The 24,723-nt window shown below is 46.6% G+C and overlaps 1 protein-coding gene across 1 annotated transcript in view; it reads left to right on the forward strand.

Annotated features, from left to right (window-relative positions):
* rgmd (RGM domain family, member D) overlaps positions 1-18,142 on the forward strand; it is a 117,166-nt gene extending 99,024 nt beyond the window's left edge. The window contains 1 exon segment of the mRNA XM_072482175.1: positions 17,258-18,142. Within this exon segment, the coding sequence (XP_072338276.1) occupies positions 17,258-17,917 (660 nt within the window). The 3' untranslated portion in view covers positions 17,918-18,142.
* Positions 18,143-24,723: the final 6,581 nt, after the last annotated feature.

Here is a 24,723-nt window from a genome sequence, read left to right on the forward strand (position 1 = left end):
CACTGCTTCTATCGAGTGTCCTCGTTTTTTGGGGATCAATTTTGTTAAATCAAGTGTTGTAAATATCAAGGCAGGTGAACAAATTCAAATGGCATTTCTAATCAGTAGCATCCCAAGGAAACTTGAGAATGTGTGATGGAGTGAGTGGTGGTGGAGGATGGGGTGGTGGGAGAGATGTGGCAGGGGCAGAGAAAGTTTTCTAGCAGCAACCTCGTACAGAATGGAAAGAGGCCATTCGGCCCATCCAGGAAGCATGTTGGCTTTTGCCAAACTATCCGCCAAATGGGCTGAATTCCAGTCCAACCATATTGATGGGCCCAAACTGCCACAAAGGAGGCAGAGAACTGACCATTAGTTGAGGGCAGGTAGGTTGTGGAGCGATACACTTAAGAATACCAATGGCAACTTCTGTATAACAACTTTTTTAATATTGAAAGATATCCCAAACGCTTTAAAGGTGTGAGTGCAGAGGCCACATTGTGAGAAAAGAGGTGTTTAGAAAACTGCAGGAGTGTGGTGTGATTGATAGACTGTAGAATGGAATGCATCACAGTCACGTTCACAACTTGTGTCTGTAATAGTACCTTTTTAGCGTAGAATATCCATCGCCTTTAATAGAAGCACAGTTGGGCACAAATTGACTCTGTGCCAAAAGAGGGGGGGGGCAGGTGATGGGTGTCTAAAATCATGGTTTGGGTCAGGCTCGAAGAAAGGACTTTGAGGAATGCCGGAGCAGTTTAAGGAAGGACTTCCAACCTTAGAACTTGGACGCTGGCGGCAGAGTTGCCGATGGCGGGCCAAATGGACCCAATGACATCCATGACTTGGGTTGCAGCGGATTGGAGAGATTCGCATGGGATTGGAGGGGACTGATTTTGGGAGGTGACAAAACATTCCAGGATTCGAGAAAACTTGGAGGTTAGAATTGGGGCATTCGTTTCTAGGACCGTGGGATCAAGACTGGGTTTGTTGAGTAGTAGTGGTGACAGTATTTTAGGGGAATGTGGCAGTGTTGGTGCTAAATATTTTATGATTGGAGTTGATTGACAATTTACCTACAAAACTACACTATTAATTGGAGCACATATCGGATTTAGCTTGGTTGTAACTGATCCTAGCTGCCTTGGCATCCGTATGCACTGAAGCCAAAGGACATTTTACATTCTAGTATGGAATACAGTATACACATCACCATTGTATGTGTGTAGGTAACAGTAGTTTGCATGTATTCTGGTGGAGAGTCAGCTTTATTAAATAGCATGGGCTTTGGCTGACTTGAGGGCTGATTCCAGGCAGTGGGTGTGGTGCTAATGTGTTCTGGTGTGGTTCAACCACTAGCGGCAGCAGATGAATTTCTATCAAGTGCATTGGGCTGAACGCTTGAACGTGTAGCTTGAGAGGGCAGGTGCTGACCTGCCAGAGAGCAGAGCCAAGAGCATGGCCAGATTTCAAAGCCTTATGGGCAGCGCAAGTGGCTAGCACTGTGGCTTCACAGCACCAGGATTGGCCAAGATAAATTGCCCTTAGTGTCAAAAAAGGTTAGGAGGGGTTATTGGGTTACGGGGATAGGGTGGAAGTGAGGGCTTGAGTGGGTCGGTGCAGACTCGATGGGTCGAATGGCCTCCTTCTGCACTGTATGTTCTGTGTACTCCTGGGTCAGCTCTGGACTGGGCTGTTGTGGGATGGGGTCTAGATTGGGGAGGTAAAAGTGAACTTCTCCTCGATGCGAGTCGGTGATACGTTTCCCGAAATAAATGAGGTTAAAGATTATCCAGAAAGAGATGAACTTCTCTTTAAGCTTAAGAATAGAAATGACTGGAAAACTCCCTGCATCTTGGAGAGTGTATTTGGCGAGAGCAGTTAACCAGTTACTGATTCCTGTCTTCAGCATTGTTGACCAGCCTAACCCTGATTCTTTGCTGCCAGACCTGTGTTCCCTCGGTTTCCAGCAAACACAGTATTTTTTTTTTTTTTTTTTTGTTGAGTTGTTGCCTACTCTGTAGGAGAAAACATACAATTCCCTCGTGGACTTTCTCCTCTCCTATCTCTGTAATCACCTCCATGTGCACAACCTCACAAGAGGTGTGACTTGGAGCTTGGTGACAGTAGGTGGGTTTTTACCAGTAATCATTTCCTGGGTATCAAGTTCCAAAAGGCTGGGGTTGGGGGTAGAAAGGAGATTAACGGAATAGAGGCCAATTATTTTTTGTTGATAAGCGGGCATCGAACAGGGTGTCTGGGAGGAAGCCACCTACCCTAACCACTTTGTTGCTGACTGACAACAGAAACATCTAAGGGCGCCACTGTTGGAACAGCAGGTTGTATTTCTAGGTGTGTGCAATTTGGGAATGGAGCTGATCCGAGATGTGCAGTGCCAAGATATCACGGGCCTGTGGCATTGTAGATCCACCCAGACTCCCAGTCAATAAGCTGCTTTTAAGACTAGGGAGGTTATGCTGCAGCTTTTAAGACTAGGGAGGGTTATGCTGCAATTGTATAAGGTGTTAGTGAGGCCACACCTGGAGTATTGTGTTCAGTTTTGGTCTCCTTCCCTGAGAAAGGGACGTACTGGCGCTGGAGGGGTGTGCAGAGGAGATTCACTAGGTTAATCCCAGAGCTGAAGGGGTTGGATTACGAGGAGAGGTTGAGTAGACTGGGACTGTACTCGTTGGAATTTAGAAGGATGAGGGGAACCTTATAGAAACATATAAAATTATGAAGGAATAGATAGGATAGATGCGGGCAGGTTGTTTCCACTGGCGGGTGAAAGCAGAACTAGGGGGCATAGCCTCAAAATAAGGGGAAGTAGGTTTCGGACTAAGTTTAGGAGGAACTTCTTCACCCAAAGGGTTGTGAATCTATGGAATTCCTTGCCCAATGAAGCAGTTGAGGCTCCTTCATTAAATGATTTTAAGATAAAGTTTTTTGAAGAATAAAGAGATTAAGTGTTATGGTGTTCGGGCTGGAAAGTGGAGCTGAGTCCACAAAAGATCAGCCATGATCTCATTGAATGGTGGAGCAGGCTCGAGGGGCCAGATGGCCTACTCCTGCTCCTAGTTCTTATGTTCTTGCGTTCTAGTTCCAGTGAATCCCGGTGGGTGGATCACATTGCAGAGATTGTTCCTCTGCACTTGCAATTGCCTGCATCCATATTGTCCTAGATACCTGGCAAGTGCTGCGGTGCCCAGATGTGTGACCCTTGATCACACAGCAAGCTGAAACACAAAGTAAACTTGCACGGTTGGCTAAAACCAGTCAATCCCATTTTAAGCAAGAAAAAAAGTTCTGGATTTAGAGCGCATCATACACGGTCTCGAGTCCCAAAGTGCTTTCTACCCAAAGAAGCACTTTATTGGAATATACTCACTGTCATATTGTAGGCAACGCAGCAGCCAATTTGCGCACAGCAAGATCTCCCGAACCACAATCGTGATCAGATGATCTGTATTTTTGTTAAATATTGGCCAGAACACAAGGGAGAACTTCCTTTCTCTTCCAACAGCACCAGGGATATTTTCGGCCAACCTGAGATGGACAGGTGGGACCTCTGTTTAATGCCTCATCCCAAAGATGCTACCTCTTGACCGTGCAGTACCCCCTTCTTGTGGGTCTTGAATCCATGACCTTTTGACTCGAGGTTACTGAAACTGAGACCTTTTTTTTTTTTTTTTTTAGACCTTTCACAATGGAATATTCCTAAAATGTAAATGCACAGCTGATTGAGAGGTAAATGTAGGGAAGAGGCCCCAAAAGAGAAAATGCTGGAAAATCTCAGCAGATCTGGCAGCATCCGTAGGGAGAGAAAAGAGCTAACGTTGCGATTCCAAATGACCCTTTGTCAAAGTGGTCCTTCAGGTTTGTTCTCTGTGTGCCTCTTAAATCCTGGATTCCATCAGTGGCAAGTTCCCTTGTGGGAAGGTTTAGTAATAATACTAATCTTTATTATTGTCACAAGTAGGCTTACATTAACACTGCAATGAAGTTACTGTGAAAATCCCCTAGTCGCCACATTCCGACGCCTGTTCGGGTACACTGAGGGAGAATTCAGAATGTCCAATTCACCTAACAAGCACGCCTTTCGGGACTTGTGGGAGGAAACCGGAGCACCCGGAGGAAACCCACGCAGACACTGGGAGAACGTGCAGACTCCACACAAGACAGTGACCCAAGCCGGGAATCGAAGCTGGGACCCTGGTGCTGTGAGGCAACAGTGCTATAACCACTGTGCTCCCTTGTCACCCGATCATCCATTAGAAAAGGATGTGACCTTCTTGAGTGCTCTCTTCCTTCCAAGAATGTGCCCAATACACAATAGAAAATGTCTTTCTGTATTTCTAAACGGCTTGAAAAGATGATGGGCCGAAAGCCACATATTTGAAGTAACTCGTGAAGAGGACATGAGTCTGAAAAGGAATATGGATACGCCAGATGGGCGTATAGGGTGGGGGAAATGTGAATTTATCCTCTTTTTAACAGCAGCATGTTATTTAAATACAGCGAGATTGTGGTGCCGAAGAATCTCAGGGTCTTTATACAAGAATCTCAAAGTGTGCAGGTACAGCAATGATTAGGAAGGCAAATGGAATGTTGTTCATTACAAGGGGAATGGTATCTAAAAGTGGGGAAGTTCTGCAGCAGTTGTACAAGGCGTTGGTGAGACTCCCATCTGGAGTGTTATGTACAGTTTTGGTCTCCTTGAAGGATATAATGGCGTTTGAAGCAGTACTGTGAAGGTTCATCCCTGATTCCTGGGATGAATGGGGTTACTCTAAAAGGTTGGGCCTGTATCTGTTGGGCTTTAGAAGAATGCGGGGCTATCTTATTGAAACATGCAAGATCCTGAGGGGACCTGTTGTGGTTGGGCGGGGCACCATTTCGAATGATGGGGGTCTCCCATTTCGGGTGGAGGTGAGGAGAATTATTTTTCTCTCGCGGTTGTTCGTCTGGAAACGTATTCCTGAGAGCAGTGGAGGTCGGGTCATTAAATTATTAAAAGCTGAGTTGGATAGAATGTTGATCAACAAGGGAGCATGGTTATGGAGGGTAGACAGGAAAGCAGAAGTTGAAGTCCCAACCCGATCAGCTCTGATCTTTTCAATTATTGAATGGCTTTGAGGGCCAAGAGGCCTAGTCCAGCTCCTAGTTTATATGTTCTTGTGTACGGTATCTTCTGGCATTACTTTTTACCTCCTAGTTTAGTTAACTTTCTTTGGATACAAATTGGGCCGTTCTATCAAGTGTGGCAGAAAAATATCATTATGGAAGCTAACTTGAATCCAGAAGAGTTCAGTCAACATCTGTAGCACAGAAGCAGGCAGGCACTGTTGTGTTTCACAGAACTGAATAATTTGTCTCCAAACTATCCCTATAATTGAATCCCTTTTAACAAAGAGAAAATGCAACAAACGGACACTAAAGCGGGAGATTTAGATGATGCAAGAGATTACTCCTAGACCATGATCCAAGAGGTTCAAAGGGCTTTCAAATGCATGAAACAAATGAGGCCCTCCCTTTTTTTTTTAGAAAAGGTGAGAAAGTAGGGGAGCAGAAAGAGCCCAATCACCAAGAGGTGTAGGAATGCAAACTAAAAATGGAAATGGGGGCTAAATTGCCAAAGCAATTCCATAATCTCTGGTCTCCCTAATGAGAGACGGAGGGATGGAATTTCTGCAGGCTGTTGAAACCTTTCTCCCCTTACACAGCATGTGAACAGAAGCAGCATTTTTACGACCCATGTCAAGCCAGCAACTGGATATTTGCCAATACCTCCCCACCCCCATTGGGATGAGGGACCCTGTGGTACTAAATTGGTAACACAAACGAGCTTCCAATTAGTGGTGAATAAGCAGTTTTGTGCTCTGGTTTCTAATCCTCTGGGAGTTGGCCCTGCACTCATTCCACTAAGAACTAATCTCTGTTTCAATGCACTCAATCCAAGCTGTATTCATATCTAGGGCCCCAGAAGCAAAATGGCAATGCATTCAAACTCCCTGCACCATTCAGTCCTTTCCCAGGCACTGCTTGGACGCAGATGTTTCTGGCTCTTAATGGACCTTTTCAAGTTTGTTTTTAAAAAAAATATATTTTTTTTCTTGCGCGCATGTTGCTTTTAGTCTCGTTCCCTCGTATCAAATAGCCGAACTTTCTTAAAACGGCTGGGATTACTGACTGTGTCCTCAGTGGGCAGTACAATCTGCAGCAGATAAACCCAGTTTGAATTTAGCAGCTTATATATCACTAAAGTGGACATTTGTATGAGGGGGGGGGAATATATTTACCTTTCTTCTGTTTTAATTAAGGGAAGTAAACAAGTTGTTGGTTTTTCAAAAATAGTTCTAATTTATACAGTTTAGTGCATTTGACTCTGCAGTATAATTTGCATCAGATCAAAATATTATGGATCATTTATGTAAATATAAGTTTTAAATTGGAAGTTACACGTGAACTGGTTTTATGGATTTAAAAAATTTTTTTTTTTTAGGGTATCCCATTGATTTTTTTTCCAATTAAGCGTGGCCAATCCACCTAGCCTGCACATCTTTTTGGGTTGTGGGGGCGAAACCCACGCAAACACTGGGAGAATGTGCAAACTCCACACGGACAGTGACCCAGAGCCGGGATCGAACCTGGGACCTCGGCGCCGTGAGGCAACCGTGCTAACCACTTGCGCCACCGTGCTGCCCTGAACTGGTTTTATGGATTGTGCAATGAAAGTGTTTCTGATGCTGTGGCTGAAAATGAAGTTAGGCTCCTCAGTACTACCTTCGCTGGTTGAATAGTCCCATTGCCTTACTTGTAGTCAAGTGGCAACGTGTCAGGAGAGCGACAAGGGCCCATGGCACCAATGCATGTGGTCAATGGGAATTTTGAAATATTGGTCAAGAGGTCGTGATGTTGATTCTAAGTGATTGGAATTCTTTTACATCACATTTGAAGCTTTAACGTCATCTCTGGGGGATTTTCAGAAAATTTAAAATCATGATTCGTACAGGGGGGCAAGTGTATTCCAATGTTTCATAATCCGCAGATTAAAAAGGGAAATCTTTTGAAGATTTTCCAAATGTTTCTGGGAGGTGATGCCAGACCAGTGCCTCTTGCAAATGAAGGCACAGAAAATGTCCACTTCCAGCTCATCTAACTCTGTAAAGCATACAAGGATAACCAAGGTGCATAGATTTAAGGTAAGGGGTTGAAAGGTTAAGTTGAGGAGACGGTGGTGGAAGTCTACGACTCAATGTCAGATAGGGTGGTTGAGTCAAACTGTCGTGACATTTAAGAAGTATTTAAATATTCACCTGCGCTGTCGTAGTCTCCAGGACTAGGGGCCAAGAGCTGGAAAATGGGTTTAGTGTAGTCAGATCTTTATTCATCTGCGTGAATGTGATGGGCTGAATGGCCTCCTTCTGTTTTGTAAACATCCATGAATCTATAACAAGGGGCATGTTTCCAAGAGGAATAGGAATGAGAAAGTTCATCACGTATCCCTTTATCCTTTCTCCTTATCACAGTGGCATAGTGGTTAGCACTGCTGCCTCACAGCTCTGGGAGATTGTGTGGAGTTTGCACTTCCTCCCTATGTCTGCGTGGGTTTCCTCTGGGTGCTTTGATTTCCTCCCACAGTCTAAAGGTGTGCAGGTTGGGTGGATTGGCCGTGCTAAATTGTCCCTTAAGTGTCCAAAAGTTTAGGTGGGGTTACGGGGATAGGGTGGAGGCGTGGGGTGAAGTAGGGTGCTCTTTCCAAGGGCCGGTGCAGACGTGATGGGCCGAATGGCCTCCTTCTGCATGGTGAATTCTATGAGCCCACCTACCCAATTGAATGTTGACAGTTTCTGTCACAACCACAAAGCTCCTAAATTAATTCCGCGGCCTCCCACTCGGATGAGGTTCCTCCTGTGCACTTTTTTCCTGGATCCTGCACTGAATCTCCGTGGCCTCCCGATCTTGATTTACCAACTGGAAAAGGATTTCTGCCATCTACCTGGTCCCCACCCTTCCAAAACATTCCGTTGAATAGATGTGGAATTCAGGAGATCTTTAGCTTGCTTCAATGCATTTGTAGATTGAGGCTGCTCTAATGCTCGACAAAATATTTTTGTCTCCGTGGAGACCATAAGTGCAGTAATTTATTTTCATTAATGCAGATAATTGACAAGGAATTGCGTTCTGGCAGTTAGTGCTGCGCGAGGTTTGTTACTGTGAATGGCAGACTGCGGCAGGTACCAGTGTGTGGTACAGAGGTGGCACGTATAATATCCTATTGGACTTGACCCACTGGTGGGGTATGTTGTCAATTGGACAAATCACCACCGCACTCTTCAGACCCTTTGTTGAAGGTGAATCTGAGGCAAAGTGAGAGTGCAGAGGCAACGGGAGTGCAGTGCGGTTCAATTTTGGCCTTGGGTACTGTTTGTGTGGGATTTTGCACTTTCACTCTGCGTGGGTTTCCTCCGGTGTCCTCCCACAGGCCAAAGATGTGCATATTAGGTGGACTGGCCATGCTAAATTGCCCCTTAATGTTCAAAAGGTTAGGTGGGGTTATTGGGTTACAGGGATAGGCTGGGTTGTGGGCCTAGGTAGTGTGTTCTTTCAGAGGGTCGGGCCAGATTCGATGGGCCGCATGGCTATAGTGATTCTGCGATGTGGTGCCTCTTCTCAGCAGGGGAGATGACAATGCCTCCCCACCTCACCAGTGCCGCAGGTAGCGCTGCCTGTCTTTCTGGGCAATGTTGGCATTTCTGACCTGGATGTAACCATTGGTTAGGAGGGCTGTGCCAACCAGGACTGGCCATCCATGCACTTCCTGAGGTACTTTGGGTGGGGTGGGAAATGAGGGGGGGGTTCTCTTTTCTCTCTCTCTCTCTCTCTCTCTCTCTCTCTCTCTCTCTCTCTCTCTCTCTCTCCTCTTCTCTTTTCTCTCCTCTTCTCTTTCCTCTCCCCCCCCCCCCCCCCCTTCCCAGGTGCTTCCCTGAGTCTTTTTCATTTGGGATTGAATGGATTGGATGCTGCACCTTCAGCCAAGACTAGCATTCTACATCAATGAGGCGTTGCTGGATCAGGAGTTCTGCTCCGTGGGATTTAATGGGAAGTGGTTTGACTTCATGGGGATTCTGTGTTTGGATCAAGCAGGCAGTTATCTGGAGTTAATTCAAGTTGACTGACGCTCGCGCTCTCTCTCTCCCCTCGCCCTTTTCTGGCCCCACACCAAGGTGATCTTTTTTACTCCCTCCCATGTGAAAGACAGATGGTTTGTTGGACACTGGAACTGTGGTAATCTCAGAATTTTGCAGAAAGATTTCTGAAGCACTACAGTTTCCCCCACATTACCCTGGTACAGTTGCTAAAATGTTAGCTGGCTGGGCTGAACTCCAGCAACAACAAGTGTTAGACAGGCAGAGTGCTGGAGAGGTACTCTGGGGCTTTTCAAACTTTGAAAAATTTGTTACCTATGGAAAATCTGGTGCCCGTGTGTGAACACCGTTACTGTTCGTTCCGAGGTAGCCCTGGGTGCAAGTCCGTCAACAGTTCTTAAACAATTGGCAATCGTTCAGTCCACGCCCCCCCCCCCCCCCCCCCCCCCCCCCCACCCACCCCCAAAAACGAATATTTTAACCTCTAGAAACTTCCGCACTCGCATGGTCCTGTGGAAACTGTCACCTTCTAGTATCCACTCTCCCGATGCCCTGCCTGAGTTATAAAGATGGCAGACTATTTTGGGCGAAGAGTCGCACTAAAATCAAGTGAGTTCCCTGTGTGACATCCAGCAGAAATTGGATGTCGGTGCAGAAGTATCTTGATTGCACCTTTTATGCTCTCTTCGGACCCCCCCCCCCCCACACCATCCCACCATCCCCGGCCCCTGTTCCTGGTCTCTCCTCCTCCCCTGTTCAATCAGTTCATTGTTGGATGTGGGGTTTTGCTGTTTGTACACTGTGCAACGTGATGCATTGTTTGGGTGCTTTGAAGTGGTAAATGTATACGCACTTCCCAAACGTTGGAAGATCCCCGAATGAGTATGCGTTGAGCACCACGTTGAGAGCCGGCACATCGATTTGATGCACCATCGCTTCACTTCTTGTGGAGATCGCGCTGCAAAAAGAGGTCATTTAAGAACGAGACATTGGCATTTATATAGTGCCTTCCGCCACCATGCCAGCCAGTGAAGTAATTGTGAAGTGTTGTAGTGTAGGAAACGTCAGGCTCCCACATGCAGCATGATGACTGTGAGCAGATGTTCTGATTTGGTTATTTTAAGGGGTACATATAGTCCTAACACCAGGGAGAACTCCCTTGCCCTTTTCACAATAGTGCCATTGCATCTTTAGCATCTGCCCGATAGGGCAGGCAGGGTTTCGATTGGAATTCTCTGCTGCACCTCTGACAGTGCAGCACTGCACGGGGAGTTTCAGCCTAGAGTTTTGTGCAAGCTTTAAGTCACTGCCAATACTGGTTGGAGGGGTCTTTGGTGCATCCAGCAGGGTGAACAGTGCTGAATTATGTTGGGGAGGATGCGTTTACTTTGCTGTTCCCTTTTTGAAAGAGTGCTTGAATGTTGGCAGGGCGGAATTTCCCCTGGTCTCCTGGCTGATATTTATCCCTCACCAACATCAAGATGTAAGAACATAAATATGTTCTCATTAAAGCCATTTTTTTTTCTTCTGGTTGTTACCTCATTGTTCTTTGTGTGGAAGCCATCACATTTCCCTGTGTTACAACAGGGAATGTTTGGAATGGCCCGGCCTGAGGTCGTCAATAGAAACACCAATCTTTCTTTATCTCCAGCTTCCTTAATTTTCCAAATATTGCGCAAAATGTGCTTGTAGAGCTGGAAAGGTCACCTAGCTCGTGTGTAATAGTTTGAGATTACTGATCACAAGGCAGTGTCCTCGCATATCCTCAGCACCCTCTGTGGTAAGATAGAAGGCTGGAAATGGGGCTTGCCTGCGATACTTCCCATGACCAGACAGGCAGCCAGCACTCTCTAGCTTTGTACATGAAACTATCCTTGGGTTGAATAACCGGTGCTGATGTTGAAGCTGGGATTTTCAAATGTTATGTCGCAGGGCAAAGTTTTGAAAGTCTGTGTTGCCCCATCAACTAAATCGTAATGGCCACGATCATCAGCAATTTAAGGCTGTACTCAAATCATTGGGAGCGTGGACTTCAACTTCGTCTGCCCCATATTCTCTGGCACTGTCGCAATGCTAATGCAACTGAGATTCCTTACCAATGAGTCGCCTTGCTTTTCACTTCCTGTACTTTATATAAAACAAAATTGGGCAATTTAGCGTGGCCAATCCACCTACCCTGCACACTGGGTTGTGGGAGTGAGACCCATACAGACACTGGGAGAATGCGCAAACTCCACACGGACAGTGACCCAGAGCCGGGATCGAACCTGGGTCCTCGGCGCCGTGAGGCAACAGTGTTAATGATTGCGCCACCGTACTGTCCTTTCCTGTACTGTTTTAGCAAGTGGAGGGCATTCCCTGAAACCTAGCACTGTAACTAACGCACAGAGCCCCGAGTCAAAACCGGCCACCTAAAAGAAGCATGGTTATTCTTCCACCTACCCCGAAATTCCGTTTCTTAGTTACCGGCCTTGAGTTTTGTGGAGCTGGGAAATTCGGGAAAGGCTATTTCCATGTTCCCCTTACCTGATTGAAGGTAAATTGGAATGGAATATTTGAAATTTCCAGTAAATCCAATAAGGAATTTGGGAGAAGTTTCTATCCCCAGAACAGTGAGAAAATGATGTGGAGCTTGCAACCACAGGACGTAGTTCAGGCAAACAGCATGGTTGCATATAAGGAGAAGGTAGATAAGCTCACAAGAGGGATGTGCTGATGGGGTTGGAGGTGAAATATGTGGAGCATAAATACTAGGCTGTGCGACGTGGGCTGAATGGCCTAGTCTGCATTGTAAATTCGAAGCATGTCTACGCAATCTGTTCCCGTGAGCATCTTACGCAAATTAATAAGAACATTGAGTTACAAGTGGCCCCTGAGACTCCATGGCACATGTCTACGAAGTCAACCATGATTATTGAAAATTAGTCAATCCTGCGGAGGAATGCATTTGGAAACCGCGTTCCTTGCACGTTATTTGTGCCGCTAAAACTATTTTCTGCAACAGTTTGATTTTGTCGGCTGATGTCATTCAGCAATTAGATAGCGATATTTAATCCTTCGCGTTAATTAATTGCTGTGGGGCTGCGTCAAAAGGCTTTGATTAAATGCCCATTGTATTCTACAATCCTATTGAAGTCATTTAATCCACAGGCCATCTCAGGAGTTGCTGCATTTCAGTTTATTCAGATATTCTCTCCTCCTGTCGTTCACTACAAGGTCCTGTTGTTCATCAATCCCACAAAAGCCGAACTACCCCCCCCCCCCCTTCCACTTCCCGGAGTCTTGCACTGCGAGATGAGGAAGTCGGAGGGGCCGTTGGAGGGTGTTTGAAATAGCAATTAGCAATGGCCACTATTTTTTTAATGGATATCTTTGTTCAAATGGTTTAACCGGGTCACCTAATAGAATTTCAGTTCAATGGGTGCGTTAATATTGGATTAGGCCATTTTGTCACCTTTTTTCTACTTAAATGATTGGTTAAGTGGCTTTGTCGACACCTTAATTCCCGGGCCTGCCTTCTGTTAGAGCCATGTTCCCAGGTCCCAAATCGCACCACAGGTGACATTTGTTGTCTGTGTGTTGTGAATATATCATCAAAAGCCAATCTATGGATTGCCACAGCGACAGGCCTCTGCTGGCTCTTTCCTTCTGCTCCTCTTTCGTCCTCTAAATCTACCATCATAGCCCACTGTCTCCTTCTCTCTCAGATGCATGTCTAACAGCCCCTCAAATGCATCTAAACTATTCACATCGACCACTCGCGCGGCGAGTTCCACCTTCACAATACTCTTTTTTTTTTTTTGGGGGGGGGGGGCAAAAAAAGGTTTCTTGGAATTCCCAGTTGGATTCTGGGTGAATTTTCTACTCTTGGAAACATTGTGTCAGAACTTTCGCAATTTTAAAGATCTCTTGGGTATAGTTAATTTGTTTACCACATTCATCTTGTCTGCCCCTTTACTATGCCTATGTTCGTGGCTGGGTTTCTGCTGGCACCATTGAGGCCTTCCATGCCCGATGGGAACCGCAGGGGACTGGGGTACCAACCCCGTTAATCGCATTTTGGTTTGATGTTTTAAGCTTCTTTTGCAGCTTGTTTTTCTTCGATGCAGTTTCCCTTTAAGGGGCTGCCCTCCTGATTTGTCCCTTAGTTTTGTTTGATTTGGTTGTTTTAACCTAAAATATTATTCATCTTGCACAAACATCACTTTGTGGCAGAGATAAATCACCGGCAGTATGTTTCTTTTTTCTTAAGTTTGAGGGTGCGCAATGTTTGGTAGGACCCAGGGATGGCTCCATTTTCAGTCCAATGTGACCCTTTCACAACCACTTAGACAGTGAAGTGATTCCCTTAGCTTTTATTTTTTTTTTAATGTAAATCACCCAATTCACTTTTTTTCCCAATTAAGGGACTATTTAGCGTGGCAGCATGGTACCACTGGCTTCACAGCACCAGGGTCCCAGGTTCGATTCCCGGCTTGGGTCACTGTCTGTGAGGAGTCTGCTCGTTCTCCCCGTGTCTGCGTGGGTTTCCTCCGGGTGCTCCGGTTTCCTCCCACAGTCCAAAGACGTGCAGGTTAGGTGGGCATGATAAATTACCTTTAGTGACCAAATAAGGTTAGGAGGGTTACGGGGATAGGGTGGAAGTGAGGGCTTAAGTGGGTCGGTGCAGACTCGATGGGCCGAATGGCCTCGTTCTATGTTCAATCCACGCACTCTGCACATCTTTTGGTTGTGGGGGTGAGACACACACACACGAGGAGAATGTGTAAACTCCACACGGACAGTGACCCGGGGCCAGGATCGTACCCGGGTCCTTGGCGCCATGAGGCAGTAGTGCTAACCACTGTGCCACCATGCTGCCCAGAGTGCTTCCCTTAGCTGAAAGGTGAAAATCCTTCAGCAATACAGTAAACGCTTCCAATAAATGAATGTGTCAACTACCTGGACTACGTGCCGAAGGAGACTTGAAGTTACAACTTTCTGACAACCAAACTAAATGGAGCAAGAATGGGGTTGGGCGAGGTGGTTGAAGAAATGGGCTTCTCCAGTTCCCTCCACTCGGTCCAGCAAGTCAGCACCAACCCTCTGAAAGAGCACCCTACCAGGGCCCATGCCCCACCCATGCCTGTAACCCCACCTAATCGTTTTGGACACTTTATGTGGCAATTTAGCAGGGCCAATCCACCTATCCTGCACGTAGACTGTGGGAGGAAACTCACGCAGACACTGAGCAAGTGAAACCTCCACACGAGGCACCCAAGGTCGAATTGAACCCGGGGGTTCTGGCACTGTGAGGCCGCAGTGCTAACCACTGTGCCACCCACTGAAGGTGAAGATGCATATTGGCAGGTGGGGACTTTCGGGTGAGGAGTCTGGTCAAGTGGGGCAAAAATGGCTGCCGGTTCTGAAGCTGAGTTGGAAGAATGGGAAAACTGCTCGAGTCTTGAGGATTGAAGAACGTCGCAGGGCTTTTAATACTAGAGAAGTCTGCGGAGATCGAATGAGGTGAACCCAGGTTTATCTGTGGATGTTTGGCCCCCAGATCCGCCTACATGCAGTAGTGATGGTGCAGTAGTAATGTCACTGGACTGGTAATCCAGAGGGCCCAGGCTAATGCCACAGGTGCATGGGTTCAAATCCCATCAAGGCAACTGGTGGAATTTAAATTCTATGAATAAATCTGGAACTTTATAGCTCGTCTCCGTAATGGTGACCATGGCAACTAGCATCGATTTGTTGTAAAAACCCATCTGGTTCATTAATGTCCTTTAGGGAATGCTGTACACGTACGTGACTTGAGACCCACAGCAATGTGGTTGGCTCTTAAACTGCCCTTTGAAATGGCCCAGCGAGCCATTCAAGGACAATCGAGGATGGTCAACAAATACCTTCACCCACGTGAAATGATAATGTTTTAGAAAAAGGCAAGTTTGTTACTGGACTGAGAGCAGGGATGCTGCCACTAGCTCAGATTTAATGAATATTATAATTCGAGGTTGATTATAAAATCAACTTGCTAGATTTGGCGAGTAATGCCTTCGGGAACTGTTTCTGGATGACACTGAAATGAGCTCCTGTGCTAAAGTTGGCTCCCTTGCTTTGTGGGTTTCAACCATCGGGTGGCACAGTGGTTAGCACTGCTGCCTCACAGCTCTAGGGTCCCCGATTCAATTCCGGCCTCGGATGACTCTGTGGAGTTTGCACTTTCTCCCCGTGTCTGCGTGCGTTTCTTCCGGGTGCCCCGCTTTCCTCCCACAGCCCAAAATGTGGAGGTAAAGTGGATTGGCCGCGCTAAGTTGCCATTTAGGGCCCAAAGGGTTAGGTTGGATTACGGGGATAGGGTAGCAGCCTGGGCTCAAGTCGGGTGCTCTTTCCAACGGCCAGTGCAGACTGAATGGGCCAAATGGCCTCTTTTCTGCACTGTAAATTCTATGGAACATTACAATCGAAAGGACAATCTTTGTTTTCAATTGGTCTAGAAGCTAGTGACAATTAATTATTGTATTCGGATTTGAAGATTGTGACCTAACAAACCCAAATATGTTCTCCAATCTCTTGCACATTGATTTATCTTGTGTTTTGTGGCTTTTTTATTGTGACCGCTGAAAATGTCGACATTCACACAAGGTTTTGCCCCAATCAAATCAGGTCTTTTAACCTGTACATTCATTTCAAAACCACAAACAAAGAACTATACGGCACAGGAAACAGGCCCTTCGGCCCTCCAAGCCTGCGCCGATCACGTGTCCTACCAACCACCAGCATCCTTCTATACCTCGTCTGTTCATGTGTCTATCCAGATAAGACTTGAAGGTCGCTAACATATCTGCCTCAACCACCTCACTTGGCAGTGTATTCCAGGCCACCACCACCCTGTGTACAAAACAAAACAAAAACAAAAACAAAAAAAAAACTTTCCCGCACACCTCCACAACCTGTTCTCTCTCACCTTGAAGTTGTGCCCCTTTGTAATTTTAAATTCCGTCCTGGGAAAAAACCTCCAACTCTATGCCCCTAATAATTTTATAAACTTCTATCAGATCGGGCCCCCTCCGCCTCTCTCGGGAGAACAATCATAGTTAATACCCTCCATACCAGGCAACATCCTGGTTAACCTTTTCTGTACTCTCTCCAAAGCCTCCATGTCCTTCTGGTAGTGCGGTGACCAGAATTGGACACAGTATTCCAAATGCGGTCTAACCAACGTTCCATATAGCTGGAACATAATTTCGAGCTCTTATACTTGATACCCCATCCTATGGGGGCAAGCATGCCATATGCTTTCTTTACCACTATTTCCACCTGTGCTACCACTTTTAAGGATCTGTGGACTTGCACCCCCAGATCCCTCTGTGTCGCTATGCTCTAGATGGTTCTGCCATTTATTTTATAGCTCCCATCTGAATTGGATCTACCAAAATGCATCACCTCACATTTGTCCGGGTTAAATTCCATCTGCCATCTCTCTGTCCAATTTTGCAGCCTATCTATATCCTGTCTTCTGGTGTACTCTCCTCCCGAGTTATGAGTTCAAGCCCCACGCCAGGATTTGAGTATATACTCCAGGCAAGGCGTGTACTGGATTGTGAGAGGTGCCAGGCGAGTGACTTGTGCCGAATGCTCACGGACCCACATACTTCGAACGCCTTCTGCACCTGTTCCACAAAAAATAATTGTTCAGCCCTTCTGTGGTGACATGCCGCTGGGTGCTGACATGCCGCTGGGTGCAAACTGTGTGTGCTCTTATTGCATCCACATCTGTAACCTTCCCCAACCCCACCCATTCGCAGCCATGTCTTCATTCTCTAGGATTCTCTCAAACTTTCCATCTCGTTCTCCTCAAAACCCTGTCTTTCACCAATCATCTGATCACCTCGGTTGATTTTATCTTGGCTCTGCCTTCATTTTCTCTGACGATGCCACCGTGAAACACTTTGGGATCTTTTCATCAAGGGATCCTGCAGTGCAAACGGAGGCTATTGTCCTTTTGCTGGCTCATTGTTAGATCAGTCTGCCTCCCTAATATGAAGGGATCTAAGAAATTGGTTTGTGATTTATGAAGTTATTTTAAAAGTTTGAGACGGCCTTTATCAATGCTAACCTTTACTAATTCTTGTGTTTTTGTACAGATCACCATCATATTTAAGAGCTTTCAGGGATGCACAGAACAGAAGGTTTATCAAGCAACAACAGATGACCTCCCATCAGCATTTGTGGATGGTACAAAAAGTGGCAGCGAGAGGGAGGGCGAGAACAGCTTAAGAATACTTGAGAAAGCAGGCAGCCGCCAAGTTGAAATCCAAGCCCGCTACATTGGCACCACCATCATTGTGCGCCAAGTGGGCAAGTACCTGACCTTTGCTATCAGGGTCCCAGAAGAGACTTTAAACTATGCGGACGAGAGTGTGTGCCTGCAGCTCTGCCTCCACGGCTGCCCCAGAAGCGAGCTCATCAAGGAGCACACCCTGTCCAGGAGGCTGTCCAGCCCCAGGCTGCAGGGGCCCCGGCAGGCGTACACGGTGGAGAGCGCCACGGCCAAGTGTCGGGAGATTCTCCAGGTGGAGGACGTCTACTTCCACTCCTGCGTCTTTGACCTCCTGACCACGGGGGACCCGGCATTCTCCATGGCAGCCCATGGGGCCTTGGAGGACCTGAAAGCACTGCACCTCAATGTTCTCAAACTGCACACCTCCCCCAGGACTGAGGGTGACAGAAATGGAGCTCCAGCCCATCACCAGATAGCCCCCATTTACTTGGCATGTCTTGTCTTAGTACTAACCCTCATGTAGTGAATGTGTATACCCTCAGATTGCAAATTGTCTATATAATAATATATTGAAGTGTACATATGTGAAAATGATGTGTAAAGTGCCTGTACATATAGTTGTATTGTTGGATGTTGAGAGCCTTCGTTAGTAACTAGAGTTTTTGTGTACTCCTGTTTTGGGGGAAGTGATCAGATGGGCATCTAATCTTTTGCCTATTAAAAAATCTCTCCTGCTAAAGGCTTAAAAGGACTGTCATGTGTTTAATTTGTATGGCTGCAAGTGTTGGGTTTGCTATTTTGCAGTTCGACACAATTGGAGGATATTCTTTTATTTCTCCCATGTTCATTGACCCTCAGACTCCAGAACTTCAACACCCCCATCCAGCAACCCTGTTGTCTTTGAGCTTTCGATTTGCCAGATGTAGTGTCTGCAGTGGCTCATGGTTAGAGACCTTGAGTCAGAAGGTTCTGGACCAAGTTGTGCGCGAGAACAAAAATCCAGACTGACCTCCTGGGAACCGAGTGCTTGCGCTGTCGGAGGTGCCGTCTTTCGGATGTTATCTTAAACCAAGGCCCCGTCTGGCCCATCAATGGGTGTAAAAGATGCCGTGGCCCTATTTCAGAAGGTGGGTTGGGGAATTATCCACATCCAGGCCAATGTTTATCCCTCTATCCACATCACAAAAAACCGGATGAATTTGCTGTTTGTGGGAGCTTGCTGTGTTTTCCTGCATTACACCGTGCTCACAAAAGTAATTAATTTTAAATGATCATTTCTGAGACGTTTGGTGGGTGTGAAGTCCCTATATCAATAGTGTCCTATGTTTTTACCTTCTGCACATTGGAGCCTCCAGGTCTGTATCCAAATCTTGCAGAGGTGAAACCCTGTGGATATAGTGGGTAGAATTCTCTGGTCTGCCAGCCATGTTCTCCTGCGCAGTGCGCCGGCAGCGGGATTTGCTGTACCCATAGCCGGCTCGCCCGCAGGTTCCCCCAGAGGATAACCCCCCCCTATCTTTGGGTGTCACTAAATTGTTTCACAACCAATTAAGTGCCAGTTGTAAGAGTTTAAAAAAAAAAAAAAAAAAAAACTATACTGGGTTAAAAGTTCAATGTTTTTAAAATTAAACCTTCAGGACTTTTCACAGTCATGTGGGCTCAATAATGATCATTAATTATTTGGCAAACCAAGTCCGACCTGTCAATACTTTGAAGGATTGGCTTTAATTTACCCATGATTGGCTCTAATTTACCCGTGATTTTTCTCTCTCCTGACCCAAAGCTATTGACTCCCGATGTCTTGGCTTGAACGTCCAAGTGCCGTTCCTTCACTTGGCCCATTACCGTTGGCCAGAATCACCACACGTGTTTCCAGTGTGTTATCTGCAAAGCACTTCCCTGTGCACTTTTGAGGTATTAAAAATATGCCTGGTGAAAAAGGCCAGTGAATAATTCTGTCGTGCTTTAGCTCTGTGGAGAAGCTGCTTGCAATCTCACGTGAAAGAACAGAGGAAATTGAGAGGAGACGAGAGGTTCCCAAAGTCACCAAAGGCCCGGCAATAGAGAGAGAACTTCTCCCTGGCAGGAGGGCCGAGAATCAGAGGAGACCCAATTCCAGGTGATTGCCATAGAGCAGTGCAGAAGGAGGCCATTCGGCCCATCGAGTCTGCACCATAGGAACCATGGGGAAATATGCTTCTTGTGCAGCGAGTGATTAGACTCTGGAACGCACTGCCCAAAGGTGCAGTGGGGGCAGATTCAGATTCAATCATGGCCTTTAAAGGGGAATTGGGCAATAACATGGAATCGGCCATACAGTGCTGGTAGCGGCAGCCATTCAGTAGGAGCTTAGTTAGTTCATCTGCCTGGAAAACATGAAAGGATCTGATCTTCCGAGCTTTGGGGGTGGCCCAATTTTCTTGCAAAGAGCCAACATGAGCCTTACAGGCTGAATGGCCTCTCCTCAGTCATAACTTCTATCCTGGTATGAGGAATACTCTAGATTAAGTATGTCGATACAAGCATACAGATTAGGAGCAAGAATAGGCCATTTGGCCCTTTAAACCTGCTCTACCATTCAATAATATCCTTGTTGATCTGATGGTGTAGCTCAATACCACATTCCTGTCCACCCCCTATATACCCTTTTATTTCCTTGTTATTCAAGCCTATACCTGTTCCTGCCTTAAAAATATTCAATGACCCTACCTCCACCACTCCCTGGGGAAAAGAGTTCCACAGATTTGTGACCTTCACAGAAAAATGTTCTCCTCATGAGTCTTAAATGGATGCCCTCTTATTTTAAATTTGTGTTGCCTGGTTCTTGTCTCTCCTACGGGGGGGAAACGTCCTTCAGCATTTACCCTGGCAAGCCCTGCCATGGTCTTGTATGTGTCAATAAGGTGGCCTCTCATTCTCCAAAACTCCAGTGGGTACAGGCCCAATCTTTCCCAGGAATTCTACTGATTGAACCTTGTCTGCACTGCTAATGTGTTAATATCCTTTCTTAGTAAGGACACCGACACTGAACACCGGACGCTTGGTAAAAGCAAAGTACTGCAGATGCTGGGAATCAAGAAATAACAGGAAAGGCTGGGGAGGACGCATCAGATTTGGCACCATCTGTGAAGAGATGGACAGAGTTTGTGTCATGTCAAGACATCCAAAGCGTTAACTCTGTTTCTCCCTCAACAGATGCTGCCTGACCCGCTGAGCCTTTCCAGCATTTTCTGTTTTTAATATCACGGTACTCCAGACGTAAGCTCACCAATGCCCTGTACAATTTTAGCAAAACGTCCTTGCGTTTATACTCCATTCCCCTAAGGGATAGCATTCCATTTTCCCTTGTAGCCTCCACCCCTGCAGTACGGCAAGGCCACACTCTGAACAGCACAAAGTTAGAAAGTAAACAGCACTTCCCTTCTGCACCAAATTCCCAAAATAAACATGGAGCAGCACAGTGATTAGGTAGCGCCAGGGTCCCAGGTTCGATTCCCGGCTTGGGTCGCTGTCTGTTCTCCCCATGTCTGCGTGCGTTTCCTCCGGGTGCTCCGGTTTCCTCCCACAAGTCCCGAAAGACGTGCCTGTTGGGTGAATTGGACATTTGTGAATTCTCCCTCCGTGTACCTGAACAGGCGCCGGAATGTGGCGACTAGGGGATTTAATGTAAGTCTACTTGTGACAATAATAAAGATTATTATTATTATTATTACACCCTGGCTGTGTCTCAATCAGGATGTGCTCTTTCCCAAAGACCCGGGTGCAAATCTTACTTGGAAGTCACAGAGCACCTTCAACACTGAAGTAGTAATTCACAGGTCAAGGTTAGTTCTCTGGGGGCTTGCAAATTAAATTAATTTGAATTTAATTGCTGAAAATCTGGGATTGAAAGCTCATCTCAGTAATGGTGAGACAATGAAACTATCACTGATTGTTGTAACAAACCCACCTGGTTCACTAATGCCCTTTAGGGAAAGAAATCTGCCGTCCTGTCCTGGCCTACATATCATAGAATTTACAGTGCAGAAGGAGGCCATTCAGCCCATCGAGTCTGCACGGGCTCTTGGAAAGAGCACCCTACTTAAACCCCACATCTCAACCCTATCCCCGTAACCCAGTAACCCCCACCTAACCTTTTTGGACATTAAGGGCAATTTATCATGGCCAATCCACCTAACCTGCCCATCTTTGGGACTTGTGGGAGGAAACCGGAGCACCCGGAGGAAACCCACGCAGACACGGGGAGAACGTGCAGACCCCGCACAGTGACCCATGCGGGAATCGAACCTAGCACCCTGGTGCTGTGAAGCAACAGTGCTAACCACTGTGCTACCGTGCTGACTCCAGACCCACCACAATGTGGTCGACACTTAACTGCCCCTCTGAAATGGCCCAGCAGGTCACTCAATTCAAGGGCAATAAATGATTTTCACTGCCCTGGAAGAATGCATTTTTTTAAAGCCACAGACTGCAGTGGTTCGAGGTGGCCCAAACCTCCAGCGACCAGGGACAAATGCTGGCCTGCTGGTGGCCATATGCCACAAATTATTTATTTAGCTTTAAAAACAAATTAACAGCACAGACGGAACATGATTTGTTTACCTCCCCAAATAACTGCTGCACCTCCGCTTTCCTGCAGGTGGTGGCATTGAGCCACCAGCTGTAACAGCTCAATGGCGCCACCTGCAGACACCAAATGGCAGCATAGATAGGTTGCTCGAGCTTTCCTCTTTTGTGCACATTAAGTTTAACAGACTTGGCAACATTTGGCACTTTGAGCATATTTAATTTAGAAGCCCATTTTTTTTAACCTTATGTCAAATTCAAAATTATTAAAGCAAAGCCACCATAGTCCCAGATGACCATCCCTTTAGAGGGGGAGAGCTGACTGGTTTAACCTGAGGGTCACCACACCTCAGACGAGGGGCAAGGTTGAGCCTTTGTGAATAACCTCAGCCGGTGCGGGAATTTAACCCACGCTGTTGGACTCGCTCTGCATCACAAACCAGCTGTCTAGCCAACTGACCTAAATCAGTCAAAGCATCTGGGTCTGTTGGTTGACTTTTGAAGATTAATAGTTTATAGTGATAGATGGAACAGGGATCTACTAGACCCACGTTACAGTAGCAGCATTTATGTTCCATTCTCTTGTTCCAAAGCCCACTTTGAAGTTCTTAACGCCAGTGACTAACTAATCTGTGGTTCATAGATTATCATAGAATTTACAGTGCAGAAGGAGGCCATTCGGCCCATCGAGTCTGCACTGGCTCTTGGAAAGAGCACCCTACCCAAGGTCCACACCTCCACCCTATCCCCATAACCCAGCAACCCCACCCAACACTAAGGGCAATTTTGGACACTAAGGGCAATTTATCATGGCCAATCCACCTAACCTGCACATCTTTGGACTGTGGGAGGAAACCGGAGCACCCGGAGGAAACCCACGCACACACTGGGAGGATGTGCAGACTCCACACAGACAGTGACCCAAGCCGGAATCGAACCTGGGACCCTGGAGCTGTGAAGCAATTGTGCTATCCACAAGGCTACTGTGCTGCCCTTGGTTCTTGCTGATGAGGCGGCAGCAAGCAGAGCTGACAACTTGTAACACCCTCGCTCTCGGTCTCAGCCTCAGTCATTCCCAGGTCCGCTGTAGCAAGGGATAGGTGCATGTAAAGTCCCTCTGAATGGGCAGTGTCGGTAAAGTGCAGGCTCACCTAGAGGAGCAGCCTGCACTACAGCGGGGAGACCGCCAAACAAGCATTGGCATGCATGGCACCGTGTGGGTTGGTTCTGCAGTGGCCCAGCGCAGATGGTCATGCTCTCCACTTGCTGTTTGCCTCAGGTCTCGGGGGGAAGGGGTGGGGGTGGTGGTGGGGGAGGGGGGTTGGTGTGGGTGCAGAGGTTGGGGGGGGGGGGGAGGTGCCAGTCGCTAAATTTTAGTAGGAACAGTATTGTCAATATTGGGACCTAGACAGCAAAAAGAAGGACCTTTCACAATCTAAAGAGGTCCAGAAGAGGTTTACAGCCAATGATGTCTTTCACCTCGGGGACCGAGGATTATGGGTTCAAGTCCCACCCCACAAATTTTAATGAAAATCTAGCATCAGTCCCTCGGAGTGAGATCCTGTCTATCAATGTTGAAGATCCCATGGCCCGATTTTGAACAAGGGGAGGGGAGTTCATTTCCATTACAGTGCCAACTGCGGAGTCTGAACATTCTCCTCGTGTCTGTGTGGGTTTCCTCCGACAAGTCCCGAAAGACGTGCTTGTGAGGTGAATTGGACATTCTGAATTTTCCCTCGGTGTACCCGAACAGGAGCCAGAACGTGGGGTCTAGGGGCTTTTCACAGTAACTTCATTGCAGTGTTAATGTAAGCCTACTTGTGACACTAATAAATATTATTATTACCATTAGCTGCCAAAGTGGGATTTGAGCCCATGTCCCCAGAGCATTAAGCAGGGTCTCTGGATTGCTAGTCTTGTGACATTACCACTACACTACCACCTCCCTCCTCCTGACTGTGAACCAGCCCACACAGCTTATGACGTATTATTGAAGGGACTGCTGCAGCTAACTTAGTCTCAGAAACAGTAACGTGATGATGACCAGGTCATCGAGAGATCAATATCGGCCACGACACCGGGGATAACACTCCCTGCTCGCTTTCAAAATAATACCACCTGATCTTCCCCATCCGTTTAGAGGGCAGATAGTTTACCGTCTTATCCAAAAGATGGCATCCCAACATTGTAGGACCCCCTTGGTTGTGCTAGCCTAGATGTTATGTTCAAGCCTCTGGAGTGTAGTGCTTAATTGTTTGATGTTTGATTATGTGAGTCTGTTTACTATTGCTGCTCACTGTGCTTGGATTAGTTAAGCCTGGACGTGGACTCAGAGCAAAATAAACAAAGCTGTAGAAAGCTGGGCAGACATTGTAAAACCTGTGCCAAGCGTGGAAACTAGTGTCATCTTTCCATAGATCCGAGACCTAAGATATACCACAACCATGACCTTCTGAATCGAGTGAGTATCAGTTCACTGAACCATACCCTGTGCCTGCCCTAAATGAGAATATACAAAATATAAAGCACCTCGTTTAATTACATTGCTCCCATTTCAGAGCCCCCACTGACAGTTTTCCTCTTGAGTTGAACTATTTCAAAGGTGTCCAAATGTTTTATCAATTCATTGATCACTCTGTTCGGTAGTTTTGGAGTGCCACAGGTCCCAGTACTAACTGATTGTGATACAAGCACCGACCTACGGCATTGGTAAATGAAAATGGCCATTTGTGTGGTTCCATTCACATAAAACCATTTGTTTGC

Source organism: Scyliorhinus torazame, chromosome 18 (genome assembly GCF_047496885.1).
Source record: "Scyliorhinus torazame isolate Kashiwa2021f chromosome 18, sScyTor2.1, whole genome shotgun sequence".
NCBI classification, from domain to species: Eukaryota; Metazoa; Chordata; class Chondrichthyes; order Carcharhiniformes; family Scyliorhinidae; genus Scyliorhinus; species Scyliorhinus torazame.